General features: G+C 34.4%; 2 protein-coding genes across 2 annotated transcripts; one reads left to right on the plus strand and one right to left on the minus strand.

Annotated features, from left to right (window-relative positions):
- The first annotated feature begins 100 nt into the window (after window positions 1-100).
- On the plus strand, window positions 101-16308 carry LOC123655485. The gene is made up of 13 exons (XM_045591268.1): window positions 101-389; window positions 458-621; window positions 1017-1213; window positions 1501-1615; window positions 1690-1889; window positions 1966-2219; window positions 2291-2545; window positions 2950-3094; window positions 7909-8060; window positions 8731-8910; window positions 10361-10503; window positions 11985-12203; window positions 15998-16308. The coding sequence occupies exons 1-13, from the start codon at window positions 101-103 to the stop codon at window positions 16223-16225; spliced, it is 2541 nt and encodes an 846-aa protein (XP_045447224.1). The 3' UTR covers window positions 16226-16308.
- Window positions 16309-18075: 1767 nt separating this feature from the next.
- On the minus strand, window positions 18076-22204 carry LOC123655497 (apolipoprotein D-like). Its single transcript, XM_045591278.1, has 4 exons — window positions 22078-22204; window positions 21387-21517; window positions 19455-19639; window positions 18076-18266 (listed from the first exon to the last, which is right to left on the minus strand). Exons 1-4 carry the CDS (start codon window positions 22201-22203, stop codon window positions 18127-18129), a joined length of 582 nt encoding a protein of 193 aa, XP_045447234.1. The 5' UTR covers window position 22204; the 3' UTR covers window positions 18076-18126.
- Between the last annotated feature and the right edge of the window lie 487 nt (window positions 22205-22691).

The following is a 22691-nucleotide window of genomic DNA, read 5'->3' on the forward strand; positions in this document are numbered from 1 at the left end:
ACCGACAACCTCAGCCTATCCGAGCACCAGTCGATAAGATATAGCCCGCGTGCAAACACTTAAACGTTGTTATGAAAATGTGAAAACTTGCGAACAAGAAATGTCAAAATCTTTAGACGATATACCAAAAAAGTACGCGGAAGACGACGCCAACATGTATGACGATACAGAAGAACCTCTTGGGTGCTATCGGAGGATGATAGTTTGGTTGCGGATAAATCCGAATCTCATTATGTTAAAAGTGACATTGTTTGTGATGTATGGGGCTACGGCGTCTCTCTTACCATACTTGACGATACACATGCAGAGTATTGGATTGACTGTGCCAGAAATTTCGTTTGTGTATTTAGCTTTACCGTTCACAACGTTTTTAAGTCCACCTATAACTGGTAAGTGAAATATTCGTTACCAAGAAAGAAACTTGGTCTTCTGTGATAAAAAAATGAATTGTTTTTAGGATTTCTGGTTGATCGCTTCGGGGAGTATAAACCGGTAGTCATCACAGCTCTAATACTAAACGCAGCATTTCATCACTCCTTGCTTTTAATTCCACACCAAGAAACACCAGGAGTTATGCCATCGGCCTACGTTATGCGACATCCAATTAAAAGAAGTGTTGAGGTATATTATAGTAAAAGTTATTTTCAAGAACGACTTTGTCTTCCAATGTGTTTGTAAATTTAACTCTTGTCCTCAAAGAATTTAAGCAAATCGTCTTCATCCGGTCTTAACGGATTAAGCAGTTTTGTCACAACGCTCTGTGACTTTGCTAAGAGAATAAAGCCAAATTTATAAATGTGCATAAATTGCGTTCATGAATTCAACACTTTATAGTTGATTTATGCGCATTAACATGTTGTTACCCGTATTAAACATACATACCTACTTAAATATTAGGCATAGTGTATGCTAAAACTACGCACTAGTTAAACTAACGTCTGATCAATTTATAGAAATTAATAAACTTTGAGATGCGTTTTAAAGTTTTTTTGAAAATTTCAAATTATATTGTTTAGATATGGTGGAGTCCATGTCCCAGTAGAGAATGTCCAGATGAGGACGAACAAGTAGATTTCGTCCTCGACAGATGTATCGACCACTGCATGCTATCCAGACCAACTGAGAGTCCATCAAGCGATCCAGCTGATGATAAGGACGACCTCGACTTCCACATCTCGCACAAAATACGACCACCAAATCTCTCAAACAGCAGGTTCATAATAATAGTCATTAATTTTTTTTACTTTAGTTTACATTAGATTTAAATCACATTAATGTTCTTGTAAATAGTCTGAAACAATTCGACAAATATATATAACGTTAACTAAGTCTTCCTTAGAGCCTACGAATTTGCTGTAATGATAACAATAACCTAAAAATCAACCGTAAAATATATTGTCTATCTGCTATCATTTTAAATAATTTCAGATTGTGAGAATGTATTATATTATTATAAACAAACTAAACTAAGTTAATCAGTGATAATGAAATGATTTTCAGCTTTGTTAATATCACCGAATACGATGAAGACTACAATGATGCAGCGTTCTTTTTGATAGAAGTACATGATGATTTAGGTGAACCAAAGGAACAGTTAGGAATCGAAATGGAAAGGGTTTGTGACCTCTATTCTTTAAACATACAATTTGTCTTAGGTAAATTTTATTTCATAAATTTTCTTTGTTCTAGGACGACAATGACACTGTAACCGACTTCAGATCAAGGTTTGGCGAGAAACTTTTGCTTGCACAAGGAGTAAATATATCAGCGCTCGACAAGGAAGACTTGAGATGTGGCGGTCTCGTGATGCTGCATAATATGACGAAACTTTCGCAACAGCGTCTTGAAACGTTATCTGCCGACTGTATGGTGCAAAAATGTGATTTTAGGTACCTATTAATATATATTGAAAATAGATATATTTTTAAATTGAGCCTCCGTTACTAGGTACTTGGTAATTTTCAGAAAGGGTGGCCCGGATATTTGTCCCCCGGATTATAAAGAGAGCGACGATAAAACATTTTACATTTATTTCTTTCTCCGTTTTTTGGGAACTATCATGTTGTCAGCCGGTGTGACAATAATGGATCCGATAGCCTTAATGATGATTCAAAAATACGGCGGAGATTTCGGTAGAGAGAGATTGTTTTCTAGTATCGGTATGGCAATTTTCTCCCCAATAACTGGCATGCTTATAGATATGAGGAGTAAACAAGTCGGTGAGTAGCATTCTGTAATCGTTATCTTCAATGTCAATATGCAGTTACTAAATGTTGACACCTTGTTACAGGATATACGGACTATTCAGCTGCTTTCTATACCTATGACGCCTTACTTTTGATATCGGCCATCACTGTCGCTGTAATGCCTCTCGGAGCGAAGTTACCAGCAGATAATTTGTTACACGATTTAGTAAACATAATCAAAATGCCCCACATCATTGTATTCATATTCTTCCTTTTCACCCTTGGAAATTTCTGGGGTTTCATCGAATCTTATCTGTTTTTGTATCTGAAAGAGCTGGGAGCACCGAACTTTTTGCTCGGTAAGAATGTCCTTTATGTTCATTTTATATTAAGAGTAAATCAAATAAACACTTAAACTATTACGTTTGAGATTTAATCATTTCTAACTGATGAAGTAAACTACGTATGATAAATATCAAACGGGACCGTTTGTGTACTTCAAATACGTCACTTGTTTTTCCATGCATATATATATACATACTATGTATTATATAAATACAGATGAATTTATAATACGGAATTGTTTCTTTAAGATGTAGTTGGAATAGAATAAAACTGTACAATCATGATATTAATGACCATGAAAATTAATGAGATTTAACCTTTTTACCGGTCATAATTCTGTATCACAGTCTCAATCATAGGTAATTGTGGACTCATCAAATAATTTCTCGAGTAATGACAGAATGACTTCCACATTCAGGTATAACGGTGACGGTCGGTACACTGAGTAGCATTCCGTTCTTATACGGAGCTGACGCCATCACCTCTCGCATCGGCCACGTCAATGTCATCATCGTTGCCTTTTTCTCCCACGCCGCCAGACTCGTCGGTTATTCGTTTATAGAGTAAGTATACTGTTGATTATATATTAATACGTGATGCAAAAATTTTGTACACCTTTTTACGAAAATTGCGCGGACGGGGGAGTATGAAATTTCGCACACTTATAGTTTATATAGAGCATAATAATAATATGTTTCAAAAATTATATATAAGAAATACATTCAATCACTAAATAAAACATTACACATATATACTCTTTTGTTTATTGTTAAAGACTATGGTCAAACTGTGCATAGATTTTAGATTATTTATAGATTAATTAATTAAATGAAATAGAATTTCGACTACTAGGCGACCACTAGTTATAATTACAGGACGTAACAGTTCATATCTCATGGTTGGCTCTCACGGCCAGAATTTGATTGACCATTATAAATATAGTCACATTTCGGGCACAGTTTGTCTTGACCCGATCTCAATTTGTAAATAGAGAATATAAACGTGACGCTAACAAAAAAGCACTTTTATGACTATTGCCGTTCATTCTTGGTGTAATCTCTGTTCGGTTGTTTGATTGAAATACAAATGTCTCATTAAATATACCAATGACAAAATTGCATACCGAGATGCTTTAAAAAAGTAAGTTTACTTTTATTTTCGCAGCAAAATATACACATTAGTAATAGCTTATTATTAACTGTTAATTATTGTAAAATGATAATGAAAAGTAAAGTATGTTAAAAATATCGTTTTTAACCGACTTTAATTCGACTGTATATATATTATGTTCGCGAATAATGTCGTCGTTTATGAACCGATTTAGATATTTCTTTTTTTGTTGGAAAGGATATATCCTAAAAGCGGTACCATGATAAGGAAATCTGATGATGGCGTTCCAAAGAAATCGAGGGGAACCTTCGAAAATCGTAGTGGCGACTACTGTGTTTGTTAATTTTTTTCGTCTACCTACGTTGTATTACTTTTTGATGTAATTGACGACGATTTTTTTCGATTGCTAGCAAACACAGCTAACCAGTTATTGAATAAAGTACCCCTTTTAATAATGTATTTCAAATGTTTGTATTATGTACTCAATTTGTATTTTATACAGTAAAAAAAATTGCTACAAAACAAAGTGCAGACGAGGTTTTAGGTACGTTGTTTGTAAACAAAGGTGGTACCGCTACTATTATATAAAATTCACTTATGTAACTTTTACTACATTTTTTTTTAATTATGTCACTTCTAAATTTTATAATGATATGTGTGTTTTTATTATCCTCGATGATAAATACTCATTGACCTTATACTCATGTATAAATAGAAGATGCGATTATTATATTACGGTAATCAACGAAGGGAAGTTCCATAACAATACTAAGAGATATTTCCATCACTGAAGATAGCGAATATAAATAATTGCTTTATTTTTAGAATCATCTTGGGCGAACTAGGAATATTTGCTAGAATCACATTCTGCTGGTAACTGCTCAACAATTAGTGACATAACAATGGCCTGCTTATCTGATAAGGGTTGACGATGTGTATCATTCAATTGTAATAAAAGTGATTGAATGATTATTGTGGGAGATATTGTACGGTATACGCATTTAGATGTAGTCAGCAATGATTCTTATAAGTACTTGATACATTTTGCGGTATCAAGGACGTGCAACTTATCAAAGAATTATAGGTTCCCTTTAAGAAGAAACAAAGAGCATTCACTTATTTACTGTTTACTACTATATTATATTTAATAAAAACATTCTAACGACAAAACTGCTTTATAAAACTTAATGTCTGAATTATTTTCAAAAAACAAGAATACCTCTTTGGTACTTAAATTGGTTTGAAATAAGAAAGTGTCAAAAAAAAAAAACGATTAAAAACAGAAAGAGTATTTAAGCGATATATTTATATACTAGGACTCGAACTAGCCGCGAATTTCACCCATCTGCTTAATGGATTAAAATTTGATAATTATCTTCTTTAGTATGCTAAAAATAAATCGCGATAAAGTTAGCTGGAAAATTCCTGGTCATGCTATACTATATTTGGCAATCGCCATTCTAACCAGACTTTTAGCAGGCAGCCCATCGTATTCTCAATGAAACAGCGCTCATTTTGCTATAAGATTTATTTATTTGACATGTGGGTAAAAGTAGCTTGAATAATATAAATTAACTAGCTGACCCCGCAAACGTTTCTTTGCGTTTTTTTTATTCCCCCCCCCCCATTATAACTTAGGGGTATGAAAAATAGATGTTGGCCGATTCTCAGACCTACCCGATATGCCCACAAAATTTTATTAAAATCGGTCGAGCCGTTTCGGAGGAGTTCAATGTTTAACACCATGACACGAGAATTTTATATATTAGAGAGATTTACCTGTTTGTACCAACCCAGTAGTTATGCCATACCTGTTTGTGGCCAACTCAGTAGTTATGCCAGGAAAATAATAGACAACCGTTTGCATTTTCTACAGGTTTTATGTCGGTAGTTAATAAATTTATTCCTTAAACTCGTAGGTGCATTTTTAAATAAAATAAATTTTTCAATTTCAAATGAAATATAGCCTGTTCATGAATTTTTAGTCAACTCTTTCGCAATTTTTTTTCTAATATACTAAAATAAATATATAACAATTTTCTTCCATTAAGCAGATGGGTTAAGTTCGTCTTTAGTTCGGATCTTCTACTACTAGGAAAGTATACATAATTATATATATACATTTACAAAGTCAATTTGAGAACCTTGCTAAAAGTTGGTTAAATATACCTAGTATATAAACGACTCGTACATAATGTAATATAAATAGTTATTGGGTCATATCATTGACACGTTATCCGGTTAAGTAAGACAATGTCTGTCTCCGTTTTCTAAATTATCCCTGTTACACATCACAACGAGATGACACGTCGAGTTGATAACGTATCAAGGAATTTGCATTCATTATTATAATAGGTACGTTTTATACGTATTTATTATTCAACGAAATTAATGGATTACTTTAATTTCTAAATTTGACCAAGTTTTTGAGATTACATAGCTTCTAATATTATACAAAGTAATGTCTAATTTGGATGAATATAAGAAGCAGTCATTTTATTTTACTTGACTGATTTGAAACATTTGTTTTTACAGGGTATAATACAAATTTTCTTCAATTACAAAGAATCTTTGACTGTTTATTGTAAAAGGTAAAGCAGTTGTCATAACAAAATTCTGAGCATTGCAAATATCAATCCTTAACAAAATTGCGCTTTTGTTTTTTTTTTTTTGCAAAGAGTATTTCCGAAAATATAACGTAACAACAATTTTTACGTTTTTGTAGCATTGAGTATGAAGACAATGGATTATTTTGTTTATTTTACATGTACGACATTATCAGTAAAATCTTTATGAGTAAAATAGAAAATAGTACTGAAATTGACAAAGTTTCCGTATCATTCATTTTAAGTTCCAAATTTTTAACGTTTTTATTTTTTATTTTGTACCAACCTGCCATATACCTACACTATAATTGTAGTAGTGTCGGTAGCATATCTTCTAAGTTACACAAGTCTATCATTACGTCCATTTACATTATAACGCTTACTAAGGTAGGGTATAATCCTTGTAATACACAGTTCCGAAGCATTGTCAAGTTTATGAGCGCAATGATCTAGTGTGGGTGTAACATCCACTACGTAATGCGTCGTTTACACAAATTATTGTACTGTTTCTACTTTATTTATATCTAGCAATAAAAGATAAAGGTAAAATTTACAATGCCTCACTTCTCAATATATTGTGAATTTCTTGTATGCTTCTATTTGTCTTTGTTTTTGAAAACTTAATGAAAGCGTTTGAGAATTGGGCAAGGATATTTTGGTTGTAGGAGCGTCGTGTTACAACTCAAATAAATGTGTTCGTTTTTTTTCTTCAATAAATTTACACAATACCTATATTTCTACTTCACAAAAGACAGGGTATCGCAAATGCCGGTCCAGGATTTTTTTTAAATAGGTCTGTTACCTAATTCATCATTCATCATCATCATCATCATCGTCATTTCAGCCTATTGCAGTCCACTGCTGGACATAGGCCTCCACAAATTCGCGCCAAAAATGGCGTGAATTCATGTGTGTTGCCCGTAGTCACCACGCTGGGCAGGCGGGTTGGTGACTGCAGAGCTGGCTTTGTCGCACTAAAGACGCTGCTGCCCGTCTTCGGCCTGTGTATTTCAAAGCCAGCAGTTGGATGGTTATCCCGCCATCGGTCGGCTTTATAAGTTCTAAGGTGGTAGTGGAACTGTGTTATCCCTTAGTCGCCTCTTACGACACCCACGGGAAGAGAGGGGGTATATTCTTTAGTTCCGTAGCCACATAGCTTACCTAATTAAAGTTGGTGTTTTATACGTAGACGGAGATATGTATTATATAATAAGATTTATGTAAGTTGACACAAGTGGTTTTTACGTCACTCTGGATAAGTAATGAAATTTCTACCAACGTCACTAGTACAATAAAGCGACGATAATACGTTCCATGCGTTGAAGTACGGAAGAGTAGAAGAGTAGTCATCCAGTTGTCGAAATTCGACCATAATTTAACCACAGACCTTAACAATAAACAAAAGAGTATACATATATGTATATGCGTGTGTGTGTCAAATACATGGTAGTGTGTGTGATGTTTTTTTTATTGATTTAATGTATTTTTTATGCATAATTAAAAAAATATATCAGCATTCTGCACCCCTTCTCTATATAAACTAATGGTGTGCGAAATTTCAGACTCTTCCGAACGCGCAATTTTCGTAAAAAGGGGTACAAAGTTTTTGCTTTACATATTTAATATATCGATTAAATTAGTTAATATTTCATTTTTTCTAGAAACTCTTGGTGGTGCTTCCCATTTGAAGCGATGGAGTCACTGTCTGTACATCTGATGTGGGTTGCGGCTGCAACGTACTGCGCTATGTTGGCTCCTAAGAGTTTGCTTGCTACTTTGATTGGTGTTCTCGGGATGGCACATTTCAGTTTGGGTACGGTTTTTGAAAGATTAGAGTTCGAGTTTGTTTCTGTAGCAAAAGATCACAATTTTTTATGTTTGAATTATTGGATTCTAAATTTAAATAACCAAAAACATAAAGCTAATTAGTTTTCTGGAATAATGATAATGATTTTTGTCACTCTTATTTGTAACGTTAACGGTTCTTTTGTGGTTTTATTAAAAATAAAAAATAAATGCTGTGATTTAGTGAAAAACAAAACGCACTAAATGAGAAATCATTTTTATCTTCAATAATTCAACGAGATTCTAAGCTTCCATGGTCACTGTCAAAACTTTATACCTAAGTACACACGAACTAACTCGGTTGTCATTCTTAAATTCATAGTATTTCGGCGACGTTGCAGTCGCGTTTGCCGCCCTAATATCTGATGTTTCAAAATAACAATCTTGATATAAGATTTTAGATTAACATGGTTACTTCTATTACGAAAATTATTCGAAAACGGGATATTTACCATGTTTATTATTTTCGCTTTGCGGAGCTCGATATTTCGACATTGACTTCGAATGTCTTGATCACGAGAGTCGTCCGTTTTCGAATAATTTTCGTAACAATCTTGATAATTTTATTAAAATTTTACTATCCATTAGAAGGCAAATTTCACAAAAATAATTATAACCTTTAAATTATTCAATTATAGGTAGAGGAAGCGGCAGTTTTGGGGGTGGTCTTCTTATCGCTTCTTTAGGGACGCGAGAAGCTTTTCGCTACATGGGGCTTATAGCTTTCTTAGGCGGTATATTATACGGTCTTCTGCACTATTTCTGGCTTAGAAAAATTAACATGAAAAGTATTCATTCCGTATCCGACAATGATACCGGTAAGTGTATGTATTTAATGAATATTTTATTTATTATGAAAAAAAATATGTTTAAAATAAAAGCTTAACGTGAAAGTAGTTAACATACAAATCCGTTTTTTTGTGCACCATTCCACTCGGACATGATTTGTACCATAACTATCTATAAATATTTAGTTACTAGCTGTCCGGACGGACTTCGTTCTTTCAAAAGTTGATAGTAACAATTTTTTTTTGTATTAAAACTTTCAGTGGGCCTTAAGGAACATACAAAAAAATCGGCCTAATTGGTTGAGCCAGTCTCGAGTTATGCGCTTAGCAACATCTATTTTTATGTATATAGATTACCTACGTTGTGAATTGTAAATGTGTATATTTTAGTTACAATTTGATTTATAATATTTAGAAAATAATTATATATTAAATACACCTTTTTAACAATAAATATTTACTTTAAAAAAAAAGTTTGTACTGAATAACATTAGGACGTAAATAAGAAAATCTTGATATTTATGCAAAAATGACAACAAATGACGATGAAAAACGTGATGAGACATGTTCATTTTCATCAGTATCTGGGTTATAAAAGACTTCACTGATTAAACTTAACTTAACTTTAACTGAGGTAGGGGCACAGCAGGAATTTCCTGCTCAAAATCTGGAGCAGCCCGACTGGGGTAGTACCTCGACCTTACAGAAGACCACAGCAAAATAATACTGTTTTCAAGCAGTATTGTGTTTCTGTTGGTGAGTAAGGTGACCAGAGCTCCTGGGGGGATTGGGGATTGGGTCGGCAACGCGCTTGCGATGCTTCTGGTGTTGCAGGTGTCTATAAGCTACGGAAATCGCTTACCATCAGGTGAGCCGTACGCTTGTTTGCCGACCTAGTGATATTAAAAAAAAAAAAAAAAATACTGAATATGAATACAATAAAATTATGATTTAAAAAAAAGTTTAGAACTACATTTATGACGTAGGCATATTTTGCATAAAGTTCAAGATATCTCTTATATATAAAATTCTCGTATCACAATGTTAGTTAACATACTCCTCCGAAACGGCTGGACCGATTTTTATGAATTTTTGTGTGCATATCGGGTAGGCCTGAGAATCGGCTAACATCTGTTTTTCATACCCCTAAGTTACAAGGGGAAGGGACTAAGAGGGTTAATAATATATATGGCAAAACAATGTTTGCGGGGTCAGCTAGTATTTTATAAAGTTCCGTATATATAAAAATCTTATGTCACGATGTTCGTCCGTGTATGTGAATCTACTGGATCAATTTTAATGAAATTATGCACAGATATTTAACTTTATCCATATTAACATATAGGCTATATTTTATTTCGATTAATAACCGCGATACCTATTTTTATTGCAAAATTTAAAAATATATATATGAAGGTACGAAATTCGCCAGGTTCGCTAGTATTTATAAATATAAATAAACATGTACGTGCTTTAACAGAAAGTGGTGAAGGAGACAAATTAAATGGCGAACCCTTACGGAAGGATGCTGAAACTATGGTGTCCCTTGAGAGACTGCACATGATCACTCGCTTCAACCCACTCGGTTCACTACATTCGCTGTCCAGAGGTTCGAGAGCCAGGGTCAGTTGTAGTTTTTAATATATAATTCTACTGCAACGCTTCAGCCTATAATATTCCACTGCTGGACATCTCTCCTCCACTCACCACCTCTTTCCCTATGTAGGAGTAGCTTAATCCACCACGCTGTTCAACTGCGGGTTGGCGGATATATTCCTTACTATGAGTAACGATTGCTATCAGGTGTACTTGATAGCAACCAGGATCAACAGCTTAACGTGATTTTCGAGGCACGGTGGGGAGACCCAAAACTACTAAGAACCAGACCGGAAATAAATATTTGTGTAAACACAAATGTCCACTCCTAGAGGGAATCGAACCCACGACCGTCGGTGTTTAGGTGCCGCCGACACGGCTACGCATTATTACACCAGAGCGGTCGTCAATAATTATTATTCTACTGTAAAAGATTTTTTATTCTTATGATAAACTGTAAAATCGCTATATACATAGTTTAGTTATAGTCCCTGCAGAGACGTCTGCATTAGGGATACTAAGACAGAATAATTAGGTCTCTTAATGTAAGCTGCAGTAGTGTAACAAGTAAACGATCAGTAATAAAACTAAAAATCGGAATAACAAAAGCATGGGCACTTTAAGCCTGTGGACATAACTTTATTTATAAAAAAAAAGTCCCTGCAGAGAACAACTTATGATTTTCAACAATTAAAAAAAAGTGTAGTAGTAGAATATAACATATGTATTCTTAATGTAATGTATGTAATTTACAATTTCCTCATGTGTGGTTATTACACAAAAAAATAATACAAACAAATTAAAAGTGTCTAATTCATTAAAAAATTAGGGTACGCTATGCTTCGCACTTAGGCCAATTAAAATTTAAATGAAAAAAATTAAGTTACCAGATTAAGCCCATTAATTAGTCATCAGTGGCACATATTTAATTTAATTTAATTTACTCTTTATTGCACACATAAAAAGAAGCTTACAATTTATAAAATAATTCACAAAAAATAATGTACAACAGGCTGGGTCTTTTCGCTAAACAGCGATCTCTTCCAGACAACCAGCTTGGAGGAGATAATATATACACAGAGATAAATCTATATAAATATACGATTTAAGATTTTAAATTAAGATGGTTGTTTTCAGATTTTTTTTAACGTTTGCACGAATTTCACTCATTATAATGAAACAACTTTTTCGGATTTTAATGCGACTTATTAGGTTTTTAAATACCCGACGTTTCTGTTTTCAATCCTCCCGCGACCATGGTTGCTGTAAAGTATACGAAACGTCGGCAATTTAAAAAACTAAATAAACTGCGATAAAATCCGAAAAAGTTGTTTCATTATAATGACTATTTTCATTACTAAAAGTTATGTAAAACGGGACATTTACCAAGTTTTTTTTTATTTTTATTTTGCGAAGTTCGATTTTACTATAATAAATAATAAAAATAAAAAACATAGTACTAATGCCGTTTTAAAAAAAATCAGTAATATACGATTTTTAAATTGCAGCTCTCCCAAGGCGACATCAACGAACTGTGTCGCAGTCGTAGTGGCAGTAATAGCCAGAGACGCTGCAGTAATATTGAAATATCTCCCAAAACGCCGCAGGGTTCGTCTTCTAAAGTAGATCTCTTGAAGTCGGCGCTGGAGATCAACCATCATCAGGGACGGGGACACATCTCCAACCCTGTCTTGTCCAGTCAGATAAGACCGACGCATCATTATAAGGTATTAGTAGATTTATTTTATAATAATTAAATTAATTTCTTAGAAGCTTTTCACAAGACAAGAAATTTGTTAACATAGGGTAGGTTTTGGTACATGGAACAGTCGTGCCATAAACAGTTCTCCCTTAGGCTTCTCAAGTCACTTTTAGGTAATTTTAGTAATACGAACTAATCTCCTATTTTACCACACAGAATTTCCGTAAACACTAGGATATTTATTTATGTTATATGCAATCAAAACCCTAAAAATAAAGTTTTATGCTTATAAAGTTTGTAGTCTTTCGACTTAATTGGAAGGTCCTTTTCTATATTTGAGGGCGCGGGCGTAGGTTATACTCGCACTCTTTACAATACTATGTAGGTAGTACTTAAAATGATTATAACAAAATTGTAATACAATCCAATCCAATCTATCGTGTGGCATAGGGAGTAACTCAGAGCAGTGCCTAGGACTTGCGACCCAGGTGTAGGTTTAAGGAGGCCCCCTTTGCAATGCGCATCAACGCTCACCTTCACTGCTCGAGTTATCCGCCATAATATGTAACAATTAATTCGTATGCACAAATTAATTATCGAATGAGTCTAGGTTAAGCTACTAGCAGGATACAACAAATGTATCGTGCCAAGCCAGAGCCAAGACTGCCTTAGCGGAGGTGACACCGTTCGTTTTATACATGTCAGAACAATTCGAGTAATATAATAAATGAGGGTAGGTGACTATCGAACGATGTGCTAGGTGGCGCGATCGTTGCATCTGTTGTTTAATAATTCCTTTCTAATTGCGTAAGACAGCGCTAATGCCGACACGGCCATCCTGCTAGCACACGCCCTCGTGTGATAGTCAGCCTGGAGTAGAAGAAAGAGCCACAACAGTGCCTTGTACCACTCAGTCAAACTCAACGTAAAAGGGGAAAGTAGACAAACTCTACGCTCTAAACTTAAGTTATTCGAAGAACTTTACAAGAATCTCAATCATAACTAATCACTACAGATAAATACCACAGCCATGTACCATCGACGTCATCACAACCAATACTATAGACTCCGACAACAAGTTACAACCAAACTTACAGAAATACCCGAGTAAATACCTCTAACACCATGGCTCTCTAGCTGAAGAGCAATCAAATTACTATCTCACAACAACGGTCTCCATTGACCACGACCTCCGCCAGAGTTAAACTCACATCGCTCAACGTGTTTATCTTTGTGTTGTAATGTGCCCTTCGGAGGTTGAACGCTGCTCACGTCCACGCGCCGCTCGCTGCGTGCTGCGCCGGCTTCACTGTTGATAGAAGCGGTCGACAATACAAGCGGCTATCGGGCAACATCAGCTATGTAACGTCTAAAATAGCTGGCTAAACCCTGACAATCACATGACCTCGTGCGTCCATGTCGTGCATCCGCTAACTCGGCGTTACTTCTCCCGATAACAACAACAGTAACGAGTGACATTAATAACTGTTCGGCTATTCCTGACCAAAACGCTGAGACTGTAATGCACTAGCGGGTCGGGCGTACTGGGCCCCTTCATCCCTTTCTAACATAGCATGGCCCGGGCGTACGTGGCCCCTTCAACCAGCTTTCTAACTGTGGGTCGGGCGTACTAGGCCCCTTCACCCTCACTCTGTAGCGTGGCCCGGGCGTACAAGGCCCCTTCAACCAGCTAACAACCGTGGGTCGGGCGTGCTGGGCCCCTTCACCCTCACTCTGTAGCGTGGCCCGGGCGTACAAGGCCCCTTCAACCAGCTAACAACCGTGGGTCGGGCGTGCTGGGCCCCTTCACCCTCACTCTGTAGCGTGGCCCGGGCGTACAAGGCCCCTTCAACCAGCTAACAACCGTGGGTCGGGCGTGCTAGGCCCCTTCACCCTCACTCTGTAGCGTGGCTCGGGCGTACAAGGCCCCTTCAACCAGCTACCCATGGCCCGGGCGTACAAAGCCCGTCCAACCAGCTTACTAACCGATAAGAATATTACAGAACGACCGAAAAGAACTAAAATACCGATGTACCCACTAATAAAAGAAAATAAAACGATGATCGATGTACCCACTAATCACCACAAAATATTGCAACTAACTTGCACACTCGCTAAAAACAGGTGTATCGTCAGGAGGTGGGCCTATAACTTCAGCTATTTTCTGAAATAGCTTCCATACCGGAAGCGAAGAGAGACATTTCTTCGTTCAATGTAACTAACTGAATTAGTTAAATCTTGAAAGTGGGGGTGGATCTTATCCCACTTCTGATGTAGTCTTTCGACTTAATTGGAAGGTCCTTTTCTATATTTGCAGGGCGCGGGCGTAGGTTATACTCGCACTCTTTACAATACTATGTAGGTAGTACTTAAAATGATTATAACAAAATTGTAATACAATCCAATCCAATCTATCGTGTGGCATAGGGAGTAACTCAGAGCAGTGCCTAGGACTTGCGACCCAGGTGTAGGTTTAAGGAGGCCCCCTTTGCAATGCGCATCAACGCTCACCTTCACTGCTCGAGTTATCCGCCATAATATGTAACAATTAATTCGCATGCACAAATTAATTATCGAATGAGTCTAGGTTAAGCTACTAGCAGGATACAACAAATGTATCGTGCCAAGCCAGAGCCAAGACTGCCTTAGCGGAGGTGACACCGTTCGTTTTATACATGTCAGAACAATTCGAGTAATATAATAAATGAGGGTAGGTGACTATCGAACGATGTGCTAGGTGGCGCGATCGTTGCATCTGTTGTTTAATAATTCCTTTCTAATTGCGTAAGACAGCGCTAATGCCGACAAGTTTTTACTTTTGATATGACAGGAAAACGTTTAAGAACTAAGTTGAAAATAACAGAATTCTTTGTACATTGTTTCTTCATAAAATCCTATCAGTATTAGGCTCCTGCCGTAAAGATTTTTAACAAAAAAAAAAAAATCTATAATCTTAGAATTTAAATCATAAAAAGCCAATTGTAAATAAACATTGCTAAATAAATAAATTCTACAAATACTACGTAAAATTTAATTAGTTTCGTGATTACTCTATTTAAGGTTATTATCTTGTCGGAGCTTAGCGAGTATTTATTGCCTTGACTACAGAATGATAACGCAATAAAAATACATTAAACTACATAAATAAGGATTTCATATTTATCAGTTAGGAAGTAGGATTTTCTTTTAAAATTGTATTTTAGTTTTCTAAGGTTTAGGTTCTTTAACATTAACATATTTATATTCTTACAAGTTATTTACATAGTGACTGTAATTAAGAAAAAAATTACTAATTTTTTTCTTAATACGTCACGATTCAAAATTAATAATTGTCTTTGCAGGCAAACGAAGAAAAACCGACTTCATTTATATCGACATGTAATACAACGTAGGTAGACGAAAAAATAGTCAAGTAAATACGCATTATCAAAGATTACCTACTCCAAAAGTTGTAATCAGATCTCGATGAAATTTAAATGTGACCACATAATAAACATCGGCTTTCGATAAGATTAAAAATCATCAAAATCGGTATATCCAGTAAAAAGTTATGCGGATTTTCGAGAGTTTCTCTCGATTTCTCTGGGATCCCATCACCAGATCCTGATTTCCTTATTATGGTACCAGACTAGAAATATCTCCTTTTCAACAAAAAAAGAATTATCAAAATCGGTTCATAAACGATGGAGTTATCCACGAACTCACTCACTCCTCCTCCTTTTTTTGAAGTCAGCTAAAAATTGTTAAATTTAAATATACATGTACGTAACAGTTGTATACAGACAAATATTATTTGTGTTTATAACTGTATTTCCGTAGCTAGCAAACAGCGCACCAAAGCTGACACAGCGCAACAATATATCCCAACCAGCGCTGGCAGAGTTCGATCGTCGAAGGGACTCCATTCCAGAAGAGATCGAAGAGGACCGCCTCGCCCCAGCTCCCAAACCATCAAAGACCAAAAGCGATAACTTACCTCCAACTTACGACGAAGCTACACGAGAAAAACGGAAAAGCTGGCATTCTGATGATAGTACGACAACTTAGTATCAAATCAGGGAGGTTGCACCCGGCGATTTTACAGCGATTTGGTTGCGATAATTACAAAAAAATATAAAACGCGACGTCGACGTCGTCGTCGTTTTCACTACGGGCAACGTCCCTTGTGTATAGATACTAATTTAACACATTTAGATATTTAAAAAGACGTAATTCTATCAAAAAATGTTAGTCATTATGATAGTTGTGATTAATTGATTATAAATAATTTTAAGATTAATTTTTGAAATATAAAGATCGCAATTATAAAAAGCGATCAAAAAAAAATACGAAGTAAATAAACAAAAAGAAAAAATAATTTTTAAGCCCTCATAAGCTTCATTAAAGCAAATATTTTTTTTTAAACTTGCTTGCTATAATAAACCAATATGAAAAGTCAAAAAGGTTAATTACGTTAATATATTAATTATATCGAGATAAATTATTCTAGACTGTGTAGTTGAGGTGTTCACAGAAAGAGTGATTCAATCTACTAAAATGTAAATAGCAAGCGTAAATTGACCAAAACACGGGTCATTTCAATATTTTGGAATCTTAACTTCACATGAGTTTAAATTAAGAAAATTTAAAATGAAAATAGCTTTTGAAATTTAAAGCTTTAATATAAAAATACGTGGTTTGATTTTTTGAATTTGTTGGTTACATTTTTGTGGTATGGTTGGAAAATCATATTGAAGAAAAATCTAGGAAGAATACTAGTGAATTTGGGATGCGTATTTTTAGATGTAAAAGTCTATTTGTTTATTATTAATAACATTTTTATTATACTCTAATAATATAACAGAAGGCTGATGCAAACACACAAAGATAAAATTATAATAATGTTTATTAAACAGTAACTTTTAATTCTGAAATTATTATACTTAAAAGTACTAACACAGATTATGTTTAATACATCACAATATATTAAATTTATATGTTGTTTATTAAATTTTATTCGTATATTTTATATTTATTCTTGTATAGTTTTCATATTAAATATGTTTTATAACTCGTTTGAATATATTGTTTAATTTTAATCCACATCAAAAAAGTTTTTATATAATCACAAAATTTGATAAATAAATAAATGTTACAGTAGTAATGTTATAGGAATAGTATTCATTGTTACAATAACTTTTAAATATGCTAAAATTTTTACAAATTGACACCAAAACTACACCAAAACGAATTGAACCTTACTAGTCCAATACAATTAAGCGGAAAAGCTTCTTTGTTTGTTTGTTTGAATGAACCAATAGGATCGATTGTAAAAATATTCTGTTCTATGAAGTCTGTTTATTATGAAAGATGGCTAAGGCTAGGCTAATGTCAGGTTTCAAGAATTTCATTAAGTTATTATGAAGGTAAACTGAAAAAAATATAAAATTTGTTAAATTTATTGTTCTTTCAAACAAATCAACGAGTGCCGTTCTCAACAAAACTTCACGGCTCGTGTGTCTTATATTTTGGAACACTTTAATTTGTCCATTATAAACTAGAAACGAATAATTCTATTATACAATACATTTCCGGTGACATCATTACTGACATTGAAACGTAAACAAACATAACCTTTTTAATGCGGATATATTAGTGATCTCCTAATAATATGGTTACACAACCTGCTGAACACAATGCAACATTTAGACCGCAATCGAGTTTCATCGACTTCTAATGGCTTATTTGATTAATATTTCCTGGTGCAAATAAAAACAGTGAGAAAACAATCACGCTGAATTTTGACATTAAAACATTTTATCTAATATATTGTTATTGTTTTGTAATGTTTACGCGATTTTCACTTATTGTAATGATGAAATCTAACGTTGATAAATGCAATAAAATTTTCTAAATTATTATAAATTCGAAGGATCCTTATTTTAGATAAAGTTTAATAGTTAATTTTATTAGTCATCCTCGGGGCAGTCCTTTTGGTCTGTTTTGAGGAAGTAAGCTCTGTTGATATTATTCTTGTCAGCAGCTGCATATGCCTTTTCCAAAATCTCCATAGGTGGGTCTCGTTGTCTTGTTAAAATCCACGCATTCCCTATAAAAGAACATATTATTATAGTAAGTTTTTATTAATCCGGGTCCTCTACAAAACGTGTACCTACATCCATCCAACTACGTTATATGCTAACAAAATAAAAAAAAATTTTTTTCTTTAGACTTCAGAAGGAATACATTTCGGTAAAATTCTGTAGTTAGATTACCCCAAATATTCTCTGTTCTTTCAATCAGAAAAAAATACAATACAAAGACACTATTATGCTATATTCCCAAAAAAATATAAATTACTCGTAGAAATTAATTGAGTATTTTTAAATCGTAAAGTGAAACGTAGAAAATGAATTTGTTATCAAAATGTATGATATCTTTATCTTTAACTTGTCTTCGAGAAATAAAATTATATTAAGGTATATACAAAATATGCCATAACTACTTTATTTACTTGATACTTTTTAGTTTTTATAAACTTACATTTTTCACAAACAATTATTTTTGTGCGTACCGAAGTACGAGTGTAAGTATAGCGTTCTTATGCCTCGTTTCTATATTAAGCAAAATATTCGCTTTCTCACAGACCGCTAAATTTCGAACTGAAAATCCAGCTTCTTCTGAATACCTATAAGAGGAACCAGTAGTTGCGTATTTGAACATTCCACGCCCCGGGCCATTATTGTCGATTTATTTTGTAAATTTTCAGCTCACCTTTTTATACCGTCTATTCATATAACTCTCTAATATAATAGAGATCTCTCAATGATACTAACAATACATTTCGGCTGACATTCTTATCGATTTTAGCAAATAATTATCGATTTGGTTTGCGCCGCCCTCGTAGATCGCGCCGATTTGGCCCGATCGTGACGTGATATTAAATAAATAAATAAAACCCTTTTTTAACGCGATTTGTTTAACAGATGTAATGACTTGAAAACTAATACATTTTATGTCGCGTGCCGAAACGAAAACAAAAGAAATAATATTGCGAAGTCAACCAAAATAAAAATCAATACTAATGATAGCTTTTACATTTTTTGACTATTCAATTTGGTCGGGTTCGCGATATCATCACTTTTGTTGAGTTTCGGAACGCGACGTTAGATCGTCCAACGCGAACACGCACACTGTTTTGATGTGTGGTTATGTTAGCCACTGGTGTGGTGTGTGTTAGCAGAGGTTTTTTAATATGCTACAAGTGAAGTCAACCTAGAATGAAAAATTGTCATACTTGTATGAAATACGCCAAATTCGTAGCAGCTCCAGACGAGGGAGTAGTTGTCGTAGTCGGTGTCAGCGACCCAATAGGGCGCGGCAATGTTGACCGGCAAAGACGGGAACCGGACGGCTAGCTTGCCTTCATCGGAGCGGCTCACTTGAATCGCTTCGCCTTCTATCTGAGACTTCATTCCGGTACTGATCACAGAAAACCAATTAAAAGTAGAAACAGAAACGAAAGAGAAAACTGGTACTATCTATACTAAGGGCCGGTTTCACCTGTTGTGGAAAAGTTTATTCTTCACATAAGTTACGAATAGACTTTAGCAGTAAGAGGTAGAATAGGCCATTAGGCCCTGTTACTCCTTAATTAATGATCTACAGGGCTTAGATTTATATTGGTAATAGAAATATCTCACAGATATAGTGGATAATAATAGTTAAAAAAAATCTATCATATGGTTTTATCTGTTGGATAGAGTAGCGTTATCAACAATCGTTGAAATAGGCCCATATATGGCTAATATTTTTAACGATCATGAGGTTTGTTGTGTTCTGAATATTTGTAATATGTGTGTATGCGTGACTGCGTGCTAGCGTGCGTGCGTGTGGGTGTGTATATGTGTCTCCAGATCAGATATCCAGGATCTCGTCTTAGAATGAAACAACTTTTTCGGATTTTATCGCCGAAGTCCGAAAAGTCCGACGTTTCGGATACTATACATGAACCATGGTCACAGAAGAACAGACATCAGAAATATCCGAAACGTCATGTATTTAAAAAAAAAACCTATTATAATAAACCGCGATAAAATCCGAAAAAGCTGTTTCATTATAATGCGTAAACATTAGAAAACAATCTCGTCTTAGTTTCGGGCTATCAACAAATTTGTTGTACTAATTTATCTTTAAAATATTTATCAGTAAGCAAAACAGAGCTTCTTAAGTAATCACGTGTCTTCATACAGTTCAAACGTGCTATAAGTTCTATAGTTCGTGTTAAGCTTACAATCTATGATTACATTATAATTTATAGAGTTCGTTAACTATTCACTTGACACATTTTTAGTCTTCTAAACACAACACATATTTACCAGTATCGTCATATATTTAATTAAACATAGATAATAAAAACAGTAAAAAAGTCATTATGATTTTTCTGTCGAGATTCATTATGCTTAATTTATTTTTCTTTACACAGATGTATCGTACTGATTAAGCAACCTTAACTAGATGACCTTATATAAAACCGTGTTGAAACCACTAGTAAAACGAACGCGGATTGCGTTGCCATGTCATGTTTTAAAGTTTTTTTTTACAAATATAATATTGTTATGACTTGAATATAAAAACAATAGCGTACCTCGGAGAGCATATTAAGCCGTCGGTTCCAGTTATTATCAAGTACACCTGATAGCAGTCGTTACACACAATAGGGAATATATCCGTCAACCCGCAATGGGGCAATGTGGCGGATTAAGCTCTGATCCTTTTCCTACATGGGGAAAAACGCCTATGCCTTGTAGTGAGATATTACTTCCATGTATATTTATCAATAATATATATTTAGCGATAGCAATCGACTGTTACCTATAACACAAGCATTAAGTCGATTACCTTAGAAATAGACGACAGTGTGTAAATGTTTAAATATATAATAATAACGCCCGTGGTAGTAAAAAGAAATCCAGTGTCCTTGACACAACACAAACAGAACGTCCTGTTAATACCACGAAAAACATCTCTATGGCTTTCACAAATATTTGTCATTGTAGTTCCGCTGCCACGGTGGTAGCAGACAAAGATAACTCTGTGAGTTCTTTTCCTTAGATAAGGGGGTAAGGATTACTTTACAGTAGTGCTCTCCAGCTTTGTACACGATAAAATTGCTATAAAAAGTTTTTAATGTTGTTATATGTATTATCTATTATAATCATCCACTTACAAAGAACTTAATTGTTTGTTAACGACACTAATAACGCCGTTGTCTTTCAGACCGTACTCGGCAGTGATACATTTGCCCCCGAGCTCGAACGCTGCGAAGTACTTCTCGATCTCGTACCATTTACCCAAATACTGAAAACAATGTTACAAAAAATTAACATATACATGAAACTAAGGAATAATGTAGGTACATAACTTTTTGAAGTAAAACTTCTTTACGGGCGAAGCGAACGGAGCAGAGAGAAAGGTACGAGCATACTTTTCGTTCTCTCTTTCTCACATAGTCAGTTACGTTTTGTATATCTAAGGCACAGCGTAGGCCTATTGTGCAGGCCTATTGCTAATTGCTAAAGAAGTTTTACTTCAGTCGTGTGATCTAAAGCACACACGTTTTTTACTAGTGTAAAAACTTTCGAACCCTTTTAGTGTTATTTATTAGAAAGCTCGCATTATTTACTAAGAATAGATTTTTTAAATATATATATATATATATATATATATATATATATATATATATATATATATATATATATATTTTTTTTTTTTTTTTTTTTATGCATGTAAATAGTATCACAAGACATAATGATAAAAAATGCGTTTGTATATTTCTAAAGTGATTGAAGTTCTTATTACTTTTTTTCTTTTGCAATTAGCGTAAACACATTAAAAATCAAGTAACATGTTGTACTTACCCGATTAGCATTAAAATTCTCCATAGCGGCTACGTCAGGACACGAGCCCGGAAACACCATCTGAGCCGCACACTGCTGAAGCGTCAATCCGCAAAGGAAAATGGCTATTGTCCTCAGTACTGACATCTGGGAATATATTAAATTTATTTTTTCAAAAATATCATTATTCAATTTTGAAGTGACTTTTATGTATTTTCACTTTAAATAATTTTTAACACCTTACAAAATATTACTATGATATATTTTCAACTGACTTAGAATAAAAGGAAGTGGTTCTTAATTCGATTGTATTTTTTTATGTATGTTACCTCAGAACCTTTGACTGGGTGGACCAATTTTAATACTTTTTTATGTAATCGAAATGTGGTACGTTTTATGTGATCCCATTTAAATAAAATAGAGATCCAACAAGTATTTTTAGACTTATATCTAATGATACGTATTTACTTGACTATTTGTTTGTCGACCAACATTATATTAGACCACATAACTTTTTACTGGGTATACCGATTTTAATGATTCTTGTTTTAATTGAAAGGTGTTGTTAAATTTGATTGAGATCTTAGGTCTAATTTTTGAGTAATCTTTGATAACGCGTATTTACTTGTCTAATT

Source organism: Melitaea cinxia, chromosome 1, assembly GCF_905220565.1.
Source record: "Melitaea cinxia chromosome 1, ilMelCinx1.1, whole genome shotgun sequence".
In the NCBI taxonomy this organism is placed as follows: domain Eukaryota; kingdom Metazoa; phylum Arthropoda; class Insecta; order Lepidoptera; family Nymphalidae; genus Melitaea; species Melitaea cinxia.

Bases quoted from the DNA above. Each gene is read 5' to 3' on its own strand.
- LOC123655485 (XM_045591268.1), top strand. From the start codon at position 101: ATGTCAAAATCTTTAGACGATATACCAAAAAAGTACGCGGAAGACGAC. The intron at 390-457 runs GTAAGTGAAATA...AATTGTTTTTAG, and splicing joins TTTAAGTCCACCTATAACTG to GATTTCTGGTTGATCGCTTC. The intron at 3,095-7,908 runs GTAAGTATACTG...CATTTTTTCTAG, and splicing joins GTCGGTTATTCGTTTATAGA to AAACTCTTGGTGGTGCTTCC.
- LOC123655497 (XM_045591278.1), bottom strand. From the start codon at position 22,203: ATGTCAGTACTGAGGACAATAGCCATTTTCCTTTGCGGATTGACGCTT. The intron at 19,640-21,386 runs GTAAGTGGATGA...TTCTGTGATCAG, and splicing joins AACAAACAATTAAGTTCTTT to TACCGGAATGAAGTCTCAGA. The intron at 18,267-19,454 runs GTATGACAATTT...GTTCTTTTATAG, and splicing joins ATTTGGCGTATTTCATACAA to GGAATGCGTGGATTTTAACA.